At 31.8% G+C, this 12,800-nt stretch overlaps 1 protein-coding gene across 1 annotated transcript; it reads right to left on the reverse strand.

Moving 5' to 3' along the window:
- Positions 1 to 2,955: 2,955 nt before the first annotated feature.
- Positions 2,956 to 3,816, reverse strand: LOC107646400 (uncharacterized). Its single transcript, XM_016350586.1, has one exon. The coding sequence runs from the start codon at positions 3,814 to 3,816 to the stop codon at positions 2,956 to 2,958; it is 861 nt and encodes a 286-aa protein (XP_016206072.1).
- Between the last annotated feature and the right edge of the window lie 8,984 nt (positions 3,817 to 12,800).

A 12,800-nucleotide genomic window follows, 5' to 3' on the forward strand; every position in this document is an offset into this window, starting at 1 on the left:
GCACCTCCCTCCACCACAAGTTTGATAAAGATGATCCGATCTCCTACCTTCTTGACATCCACTACGTCCTTCTTCCACTGCTTATCCACAATTATTCCAACCCCATTCCTATTCTTCACCTTTCCTGTATACCAAAGTTTAAAACCAGAAGTATCCAACTCCCTAGCCTTTGCACCAACCCATTTCGTTTCTTGTCGGCACATAATGTTAATCTTCCTCCTTGTCATGGTGTACACCACCTCCATGGACTTTCCTATTAGAGTGCCTATGTTCCATGTCCCAAATCTCAACCTTCTGTCGCTTCGACCTTTACCTTTTACTTTGTGAACTAGCTTAATTACCCTCGTTCGTTCACGAAAATGCGAGAACCCTTGCTCATTTAACACTACATCCGGGCACCGATGCAGCGGCTCTTGCTTTGACACCGTACTCGAGCCATACGGCGCGTTGCTTCCGGGCAATATTCTTTTAAATTTTTTTTTTGAAGCAAATGAAGCTCAACACATTAGAGTGGAGCGTGAGCAAAACATACAAGAACTAAACCTGCATACAAAAGTTATTAATCCTCTGTCATCTCCGGCATTGCCATCAACAACCAAAAGGATCACTATCAATCCATTCTTTGTAGCTCAAAAACATCCTTCTCTTTATGATATCAACACTTGTTTCTTTATTATTGAAAATTCTCGCATTGCGCTCCAACCAGACGTTCCAAATCACTGCAAAGAACCCAGTCATCCATGTCTTCTGCGTTTCTTTCCTATTGTGCATGGTGGTCCAACTCTCAAACAGTTCTTTAATGGTTCCAAGAATAGTCCAATCTCTATCCCAAGCCTTCAACCAAGCACACCATACCTGCCATGTGAACTCACAAAACAGAAATAAATGCTGCACAGATTCTATCTCCTTTTTACATAGTACACATATATTATCACTGTTAAGAACAACGCCTAGTCTACTTAACCTTTCTTTAGTATTAACTCTACCAACTAGCACAAACCATCCAAAAAGCTCAATTCGTTGAGGTACCACCCCTCTCCAAATTGAACTAGTGAAATTATAGCTCGTAATCTCGTCCGATAAAGTCTCCGATTGTAGTACCTGCATAAAAGAGTTAGTAGAAAAAATACATTTATGATCAAACTTCCAAACAACATTATCCTCTCTACCAGTTGATAGCTTTACTGGCCTTAATCTCTCATGAAGATGATGGACAAGTTCCAACTCCCATTGGAACAACTCTCTCCTCCATTGAAAATTCCAAACCTAATCTAACCCGTCCTAAAACCCACACTCCCTAATCACAGATCCCTGCTGGTTTGAAATAGAGAAGAGCCTTGGAAAACTTGCTTTCAGGGGGCCACCTTGGACCCAGTTATCTTCCCAGAAGAGTATTCTTCCTCCATTCCCTACTTCCATCGCCAGGCCACTAACCATTTTTTCCTTCACCCTCTACTCTTTTACATTCAACTGGCAGATGTCCTTCCAGGGGCCTTTTTTTACCGGTAGAGTCTGATTTGCTAGCATTACATTCGGATTCAATTTGTTACACGAGCATACAATCTTCTTCCACAATGGGCATTCCTCCTTTGAAAACCGCCACCACCACTTAAACAAAAGGGTCGTGTTCCTAAGAACTGCATCCCTAACTCCCAAACCCCCAGCCTTTTTCGGGGCCTGTACCACCTCCCACTTAACTAGAGGGATACCATAGTTACTGTCCTCCTTACACCACATAAAGCTCCTCTGTAACGCAATCAGCTTGTCGGCCACCGCCTTTGGCATCTTATACAGACTTAAGTAATAGATTGGTAGGCTATTAAATACCGATTTGATAAGGACAAGCTTACATGCTTTGTTCAAAACCTTCGCTTTCCATAAACTGAGTTTCTCTTCCACCTTATCTATGATGGGTTTCCAAGTCTTCACCAGGCGCGGATTAGCTCCTAACTGAACCCCGAGGTACCATACAGGTAAGTCCGCTTGATTGCACCCTAGTAAGCCACACACATGATCTATCCATTCCTGCTCACAGTTCACCGGAATCAGATTCGACTTATCAAAATTGATGCTCAGTCCAGACATCAACTCAAAACACCGCAACAGCCTCTTATAATTCACAATTGTCTCTGTCTCTGAAGGATAAAATAATATAGTATCATCTGCAAATTATAAATGTGACAATTTGATACGATCTCCCCCGACCAGTAGCGGAGCGATGCGCCCGTTCCTGACGGCTTCCCCCAACATCCTATGCAGAATATCGACCACAAGCACAAACAGAAGGGGAGACAGAGGGTCTCCTTGTCTGAGGCCCCTCTCCATGTTGAACGGCTTGGAAGACAACCCGTTAACCAGGACTGACATAGTGGTTGTACTGACACACTCCTTTACCCAAGTCCTCCATCTGTGGCCGAACCCCATCTTCTGAAGCACAATATCAACAAAACTCCATCTGACTCTATCATAAGTTTTTTGAAAATCCATCTTAATAATAGCCGCTTGCTTTCGCCGCGACTTGAGCCAATGAACCGTCTCACATGCTATGAGCGCGCCGTCATGGATTTTTCTACCCTTCACAAACGCACTCTGAGTCTCTCCTACCAAGCCCGGCATAACTGATCTCATCCTTCTCATCAATACCTTCGAAATCACCTTATACACACACCCCACCATACTAATCGGCCGGAAATCCTTGATCTCCTTAGCTCCGAAAAATTTCGGAGCAAGCGTCACCCACGTGATATTCGCATTAGTTGGTAGCTTAGCACTTTGGAAGAACCCCATCACAGCTGCAGTGAATTCCATACCAATCTCCTCCCAGCATTTCTTGATGAAGTTCATATTATATCAATCACTACCTGGGGCCTTAGAAGATTCACAATCCCATACTGCCTCCCTGATTTCCTCCATAATTGGCAAGACCTCTAGAGCTTCAGCCTCAACTCCATCAAGCTACTTCAACAAACCATCCCGAACACCAATCCTCGGAGCATATTCCTGACGATACAGATCCTTGTAAACCCCCCTAATTGCCACCTTTATCCTTGTCTCATTTCGCACAAGCCTTCCATGAATCATCAGAACATCTATCCTGTTATTTCTTCTTCTAGCCGAGGCAATGTTATGAAAATATCTGGTATTCTTATCCATGTTCCTAGCATGTTTGGACCGAGACATCTGCTTCCAGTGGATTTTCTTCCTAACATACCACTTTTCACAAAAGCTCACCAATGCCTTCCTTCTAGCCTCCGTCATACCATCATAGATGCCATCACTAACCATATTGTCAAGCCTCCTGATCTCTTCCTCAAACCTCCTTAGCTTGTTATCCATGTCACCAAAGTTATTCTGATGCCATTGCCGCAAAGGTATCATCAAGGCCTTCAGTTTACATGTGAACTGAGCATCTCCCAAACCTCTCCATTCATTTTTGACCATTCTCAGAAAATTCTCATGTGTAAACCAGAAATCCAGGCTTCTGAAGGTTCGGGGGCCTCTTCTTACTCTTGTATCTTCCACAATCAACAGACAGTGATCTGACAATCCCATTGGTCCACCTTTTAGCCGTATATCTGGAAACTCCTTTGCCCATTCTATATTTACCAGAACTCTATCAATTTGACTACATGATTGACCCCTGAACCAGGTGAACTTCCTATTAGTAAGCGGTAAATCCATCAACTGCATGTCATGTACCTGACTCTTAAACTCCTCCGCTGATGCCAGTAGACTGTTCACCCTTTTGCGATCTTCGACTTGCAGGATCTCATTAAAGTCGCCCATCAAACAGAACGGTACATGGCACAGCCCCATAATGTAGCTCAACTCCTCCCATACCACCTGCTTCTCCTCCCTTCCATGCGCTCCGTACACCAAACAATACGCACAGTGAAAGTTGTTCTTCGTTAACACACCTTCAATGCATAACCACCTCTCACCTTTATAACAGTTACTTTTTTTAAACAACATATCATCCCAAATTAACAGCAAGCCCCCTGCCGCCCCTACAGACTCCACAAACTCCCAGCCCACAGAACTATTTCCCCAGATTCTTGCAACGTCATATTAATTAATCAACTCCCTTTTTGTTTCAAGCAAACCTAACATGTTCAAATTACACGTTCTCTTCAACGATTTTATTTCACCATGCTTATTTTACCATCTCCTCTCAACCCCCTAATATTCCAACAGCTCACAATCATTTAAACAAATTTTTACTCACCTTGTTTTGATTCTTCGGGCGAATCCTTCTTGCCTTTTGTTTTTGTTTTGCCAATTTTCTCTTCGCCGCTATTTCTTCATTCTGAGCTTACAAAATTCCCATGATATCCTCCTCTGCATCATACAGAACAACGCCCGACTCCACTGCCAAAGCCCAAGTTTCTTCATTTTCCTTCAACTGTTCTTCCTGCAATAACTTGTCTTCAACTTTCCCGTTCTGCCTCCCTGACTCGGCGTTGGACACAGCCATAGTCTCCAAGGTTCTCTAACCCGCAGCCCACCTTCCTGTTGTTTGTGTGTTGGGCCAATTTGAGACAAGCCCAACTCACTCCCCTCATGGTTACGCAACACATTTGGGCAACAATAGGACCGGCCCATTTGATAGGTATCCTCCAAAGCCTCTCTTCCAACGTTAACATAGCCCTGTGTAACTGTCCGTTCAGACTCTATCTCATCATTAACATAAAATCCCTTAGAATCCGCCTCACCATCAGCCTTGGTGCAACTAACTGAATCTAAAACCTTCGTATCCTTTTTAAAATTTGAATAATCAACGTTAGAATCATTTACTAGCACCTCGTGAATTACCATTCTGTCCTTCCCATATTCGACCACATTTGCACCACCACCAATCAAGGCGGTCACCGGATCCCACTGCCCCGTCTCCTTCGACCGGCTATTGCCATGTGGGCCAGAAATTTTGATCCCCGCACAGACCTCTCGGCGCTCAACGGAACTACCTTTCCCACAAGTCACCACCTCCGTCTCCTTAACAAAGACCTCGAACCCAGAGTTCCCTACGTTCATCCGGACATACTCTCTAATGACGTCAAACACGCCTGTCTCCACTTGAAGCCTACCTGCCCTAAAAGATGCGACTGATTCCGTCGATACCATGCACTGAAGTACTTCACCTCAGAGTCCCCCAATGGCTTTAAACGTTTTCGGTGATCAGACATGTAGCGGCACCCCGTAGCACTCCAACCACACTCTCCGAGACTTACAACATTCAAAACCTTCCCATCTATTGACTTTATGAAAATATTGCAACAAATTATCTAGTTTGAAGGTGAAAGCTTCATCTGCATGCTTCACCATATCAAAGATTACTAACACCTTCGTTGCCTCTATCTCCCTAACGTCCTCTACCTGAGGGAAGTTCTTGCAGATTGTTTTCTTCAACGACTGCAGGTCTATAGGTCTCCAGGTTCTCCCTACTAAACTCCTCAGCAACCAATCCAAATTCGCTTCCACTACAGGCACGTCAATCCTTTTCACGCCCTCACTCATCTTGTGGCCATCCGCTTGCAAATCCGGCGTCGTTTCTCCCACCACTTGATCGTTAACCACCTGTTGCTCACTATGAGGTTCCTCTGGCCTCTCTTCATTCTTCTAATGTCTAGGATCCACCTGCACTAAGCGTTCCCTCGCCTGTGAATGTCTTCTGAATTTAGCTTCCCCCACGGATATGACATTATCCCGTAATCGCATGTGGTTCATCTCCGTTATATCCTTCAAGGCTCCCCATTTGGTCGTGTACCGGAAAAAGGCAAACAAATAAATCGTGGCATGTTTCCGTTTTCGGCAAAGATAGATGTCGTTAATTCTTCCGTCCAACAAAACAAGTGATACAATTCCCTCCTCGAGATATCTTCCGGCAGATTATCCACAAAAACAGAAAAAGATTCGTTTTCCAGGCGATGATATTCTTCTCGATTCCAAATCCTAGGGTCCTTTGCGCGTGGTTGCACCACCCTACTTCTACCCCCGCGTGTTCCCCCCCCCCCTTCTTATTCTCTCGTTCTCTCATCCCTCTTCTAAAAACTATATTCTAACTTGGCCGTTAAAACCGGTAATGGGTCGAAGGTTTCCAATTTGATCATAGACATAGCAAATTGTTGGAAGAACAAAGCCTCATCTTGAGCATATTTCTTGACAAGTTCTTGAGTCTTGATGACACCACCAGAGAGAAGAACTTGATCAGAATTGAGTAATATTCTTTTAAATTAATTATTTATTTTAATACCAACAAAAAAATATTACTGATAACAGTTGTCTATGATAGTCATCAAGTATATATTATTAATTATTATATCATAGTAAAAATTTACAAATATGATATAAGAATAAAATTATTTTATGAACTAAGTTGAGATCAATAAAATATATTATTAGTTTGAGAATATTTTTTAAAAAAATCATTTAATTGATCAATTAAAGTTTTTAGTTTATACTCTTTTTATTGAAGTAGACCAAAATTTTAAAAAAAGGAAATTAAATTATTTTTTTGAGAGGTAAAAATATTAATATTTAAGTATAATATTGTTTGTGATGTTGTTGTAATATACAGTAATTAAGAATAAAAAAAATATTTATTTTTTGTGTATTTCTATAAGAAATTAAAATAATAAATATAATAGAATGAATATTAATAATTATAAAATTTAGTGATTCTACTAGCATGAATTCAAAATAGAAATAGTATTTATTAAAAAAATAAATATTAATTCTAATATCTAAGAGACTATAAGTAGAACAAGTTCTTAGCAGTAATAATTTTTTTTTTGAAAAATATATTGATTCATTTTATTGTAAGAAAAAATAATGTCAAATAATTTTAATTTCAGAAATTATAAAAAAATATAAAATTATTAGAAATAGAGAATGACATGAAAAAAGAAGTGGAGTTACTAAGTTAGTACTAAAATAATATATTTTATTTATGGGTTTAGTTAATACGTGTTATAAAGACACATGATAAATTTATTATTAATGAAAAATTTTAAATATTTTTATTTAATAAATATAAAATAAATGTATTAAAAACTTAAATTTTTTATATTTTTAATATAAAAATTTTAATTTTATAATCTTAATTAATATGTGTTTTAAGAACACAAAATAAATAATTTTTTAATTATATTTTTTAGATTATAATATTTTATTGTGAATAATGCTACACATTTAAATTTTTTTAGGAACAAAGTTTAATTAAGTTAAACAATAAAATTTAAAATAATATTAATTATAATTAATTTTTATTATGTTAAATTAACTTAATTAAATTTAGTAGAAATGTTCAACTAAAGCAAACTTGTATATACCCCTGTAAAAGTAGCTCAACTCTGATATCTTTATATTCTTCCATCTTTCAGCCGCCCTTTACGATCTTTTTCTTTCTTATCTCAAGGATACAATTCTCATTGCCAGCTTGGGTGCAGACAAATTTTTTTAAGCTACGGTTTCGTATATGACATATCAGACTATCAGTACTCCAATAAACTAAAATGGAGTACCTAAAACATATCCTTTATATATATATAATCTTCATTATTTAAAATTTTATATTTAATTTTATATATAATTTTAATGTAGGACATAAATAAAAAATTTATAATTTATTGATAGATAAATAATATATAAAATTAATTTTTTAAATATATAAGTTATAATTTATTGATATAAAATTATAGATTATGTTCTTATTATTTGAACCCGCTCATGAATTCGAGTCACTTCGTGAGTTTTTGGTGAGTCGAACTTGAATTTAAAAAATAGAATCGACTATTTATGAGTAGAATCTGAGCCAAATTCAATTTTTGTGAGCTAAACTTAAATTTGATGTAATTTAAAAACTCATTTCGAATGTTATTTTTCAGTCGGTTACAGGCTTCCAACCCTAATTTTCAGTCGGTTACTAGAGTTCATTCGTATGTCAATGAACCGTCTATTTTATATTGTAAGTCGTAACCACAGTTCTCATTCTAGCCATGTGCCGCATGTGAACTACTTTCATCCTAATCTTATATAATTTGTCACATACGATGCAACAAAACCATCATCCAGATACAATTTACCTTTGAAGTGGTCCTGCATCATCGTATGTATATCTTTTGGAGTAATGCATGCATCACACGATCTTTCGCTTCGTGTCTCTTTTTGGTTACGTTTCTGACCTTTTCTTTTGTTTTTTTCACTGCTTGTTCAGTCGGTATTAGTTTGTATTTTATACTTTTAGTAAGTAACAAGATCAAGTAGGCAATTAGTACTATTAAGATAAGCTACAAAAGATTGCGTCAAATATAAGCTATATATTTAGTAGTTAGGAATGAATCTATATTATGCTTATGCCACTGCCAAAATTTAAAATATAAACAAAAATATTGCGAAATTACATATATTAAGAGTCAACAATTTTTTTTATATTTGAGTTAATATTAATTATTTTTATTATTTAATAAAAATATTGATCTCTTAGTATTATCTTATTTATATTTTGTTGAGGTTTCTCTTGAAGAAAATAGTGATATAAAGTTTGAAGCTAGAAGAATTAAAAAAAAAGATTGTGTAATTCTTTAAATCATGGTATAGAGATGATTTTTTCTTTTTCGAGAATTTTTTAATTTTATGTTATGAGAGCAAATGTTTGATTTTGCTCTATGTCATTCATTTATTTATTTTTTCTAATCTATATGTTATAATTTGGTCGAAAATGGATCTACATTTTGATATTTATTATTGTAAATAATACGATTTATGTCAGACTTTATGAAATTAATGACATTTCTACAAATACTTATTATTCATCACGTAATTGATTATTCTGAACAAAGATTTTGAATATATAATATGTTTATTAAATAAGAGATTGATACTCAAGTAAAATTATTGTTTAAAATGTCTTTAAATAAAGATACTTGATTTTGTTTATTGAATAAATTATTATATATTACATTTTTAATATGTAGTATAGATTAAAAATATTATTTTTATTGAAAAGTATTGGTATATTTTTAAAATCGTTATTTTAACTCTAATATTAATTTTTTAATTTGTTTAAAAATTAAATTTTTAATAAAATTTTATTAAAATATTGTTTTATTATTTTTTTATAAAATTTATAATATCAATTTTTCTATTTTTATTTTATTATATTTTGATACTTTTTTTATTTTGCAAAGTAATAATTTTTTACGAATTCAGTTTTTATTTATAATTTTTATAATTCTTTTAATATTTTTTTCTTTTTTTTATTTTTGAAGATTTATATTTTAATCTACTAATTTGCATTGTTGATTGTTATATTTCTAGTCTAATAATTTTTATTTATTTTTAATTCTTTGAATAAAATTTATTGTAAAATTAAAAATTTTAAAAAAATATTTTGTATAAATTAAGAAATTCAGTTTCGTTTAAATTAATATTAATTAGATTATTAATATAATTACTTCTTTTTTTAGATTTTTATTTTTATTCATAATATATTTTTATATGAATCTATATTTTTTGAGAGTATGATTTTTTATTGCGATGAAATAAACAACTTAAAAAAAAGTTATTTTTGCCATTTTTATATGAGTAGTGTCTAAATGTTGGTTATTTTTTAATTTTCAGTCTTTAGTCAATTTTTTTAAAAATTTATATTAATTTAAGTATTTATTTTTACATATTAATTATTTAAAAAATCAAAAAAATTATTTATTTTTATTTTTTTATAAAAATTAAATAAAAAATAATATTTAAAAAATATTTAGTTGCACCAGTAAAAAAATATTTAAATAGAACAAAGAGGCAGGTTGAAAAATATTAGAATTACTATATTCCATCTTAGTCCTATGAGCTAATTTAATGTTAGTTTTTATTTTATCTATTATATATTACTAATTTTATAATTATAATGTGTCATATGTATATGTTTTTTTATTGTATTTAAAATTAATTTTTTTAAATTAATAATTTTTTCCTTCTTCTTACTAATTTTAATATTTTATAGCTAAAATATATTACAAATCACTCCCTTTTTATAATTAAAATCAAATATTTTTCTCTCAAATTAAAGAATTTTTTTATTTTTTCTACTAATTTTACAATCAAAATATATCACATGTGATATGTCACTCCCTTATTGCTATTGAAATCAAATTTTTCTTTTCCAAAATTAAAGAGTTTTCTCCTTCTCCCTCTTCTTTTTTTCTATCTCTCTCATTCCTTCAACCACTCTATCTCTTTTATATATCATTATCAATGACTAATTACGAATTTGACAATCAAAATGTGCAACATAACATTCTTTAATTGCATTCAAATTAAAATTGAAATATTGAAATTGAAATTAAAATATACCTATATTATATATCGTATATTACTATTTAATTTAAGAGTAAAGTATAATTTTTGTCCCCAGCATTTGGGGTAAATTCTATTTGTGTCCTTAACGTTTAAATCGTCCTATTTGTATCCCTAACGTTTGTAAAAGTAATTTAATGTTATCCTGCCGTCAACTACACATCATGAACGCTTTAGTTTGAGTTTTAAAAATCTCTTCTTGAAGTTAGAATACAAATGTCTGGGATAAAATCGATGATCCACTCCGAAAAATAGCTCATCAAAAGTTGAAACTAATTCCTACAACATTTACATAATTTACTTTTCTAGGGACATAATTGAATCTAAACACAAATAATGGGTATAATATTAAAATCGAACACATCCAAGTGAGACCTAATTGAGAATGAATACATTCAAGTGAGAATAATTGAAAAATAACTAGGATAACATTAAATCACTTTTATAAACGTTAGAGATACAAATAGGACGATTTAAACGTTAAGGACACAAATAGGACTTACCCTAAACATTGGGGACAAAAACGATACTTTACTCTTAATTTAATAACAAAATGTGTCATGTGACACTCTTTTATTAAAATTGAGAGAAAATATTTTCTTTAAAAATTAATAAACCCCCTTCTTAAATTCTCTCATTTATCTCTTTCTATTTTTCTATTTTTTTCTGTCATTTTCACTCTAAATATAATTTATATTTTATATTAGTAATTTGACAAATCAAAATATGTTATTTGATATTTTTTATTATAATTAAAATAAATTTTTTCTTCTAAAATTAACAAACTCTCACTCTCATTCTTCATCTTTATCTTTCTCTCTCTTTTCTCTCATTTACCTTTCTATTCTACAAAAAATAAAATTAACAAAATAATATAATATAAATAAAAAAATATTATTATTATTATTATTATTATTATTATTATTATTATTATTATTATTAGTTTTTTATTTAATTTTAAATTTTCATCGCTTATTTTTTTAATCTATATTTCAGTTTTCTTCTTTTAAATATTTATTACATATAATTTGGAGAGAATACTAATATTATAATAAAAAGTTAGAATCAAAATTAAAATTTTTAAAAAAATTAATTTTGAGTTTATTTTATAACTATCAATATAATTTTTTTATGCTAATATCTAATTATATTTTTATATATAGAGCGAAAAAATATTATTTTTAAATAACAAGTATAAAAATTAGTTATTTTTATTTCTACAATAGACTTAACACCTAATTAAATATAAAAATATACATATTAAATTATTTCAAATTCTAGATAACAAATGTTAAAATTAATTATTAATAAAAAATTAGATCTTTTCATATAAAAATAATAACTAAAAATATTATTATTTGATTTTTTATCTTATAGAAGCCTTGGTCTTTCAGAGATTTTTGTAAAAATAATTTAATTTTATAAATCTTTTATGTCATGTATAATCTATACTATTAAAATAAAATAAACCGTAATTTTAAAAAATTTATATTTCCGTACTCTGATTACGAATAAAAATATTAATTTTATTTAAATTGAAAATAATAGATAAACTTACAATTGCTATTAAGAAGTTTTTTCAATTCTTTTCCTGCAAGAGGAGGAAAGAACAGCTGAGCTGATCTAGATCGATACATGTTTCCTACAAACAAGGGTACAAAAGGCCACATTATCCTGCAGTTATATGAAATTGAAGGCGTAAGTGCATAACTCATTATAAGGCATATTCAGGCTACAATTTAGCAATATGGCATTTTAAAATGCTTAATAAAGACTTGTTTGACGTGGGATTCATTAGACGGATACTTTTATGCTATAAAGATAAAGGTCCTTTTGCTCCTTTAATTTGTTCTTTGGTTTTCCTTTTCATAGAATAAGAATAGTTTGAAATTGAGTTTTATATTTGCTTTATAAAAATAGAAATCAATAAATCTATGTAGAACGAATGTATATATACTTGGAATTAATTTGTTAGAATTATAATGATAAGATAACAAAACAGTAGGAAATATTATGAAGTAACAATTTTTAATTAAAAAACAAAAAATATTAGAATTTAAATGTAATGTAAATATAAAGATGTTACGTATCTGAAATATTTTTAAAATGACACCTAGTCACCAAGAGAAAACTAACTTGACACCTAGTCACCAAGAAAAAACTAACTTGACACCTGTTAAACAAATGAAAATAAAAGTTTTTAAATTTTTTAATATACTTATTAAAAATATAAAACTTATTTATTTTTATTTTTTTCGTAATTGGCGTCTTCTTAAAATATTTGTTATCCAAAGAGCTATAAAAATATGGATTTCAACATAATTCATTAATTAAATGACTAATTAGACGAAGCTTAACAAGGTAAGCTCGAATTTAAAAGAGAGAGTTTATTACTTTATTAAGTGATGAAACGGAAATAGTTTATCTCGCTTTACTTTTCCTTTTTTCAG

This window comes from Arachis ipaensis, chromosome B6 (genome assembly GCF_059453495.1).
Source record: "Arachis ipaensis isolate K30076 ecotype BB chromosome B6, ASM5945349v1, whole genome shotgun sequence".
NCBI lineage: Eukaryota > Viridiplantae > Streptophyta > Magnoliopsida > Fabales > Fabaceae > Arachis > Arachis ipaensis.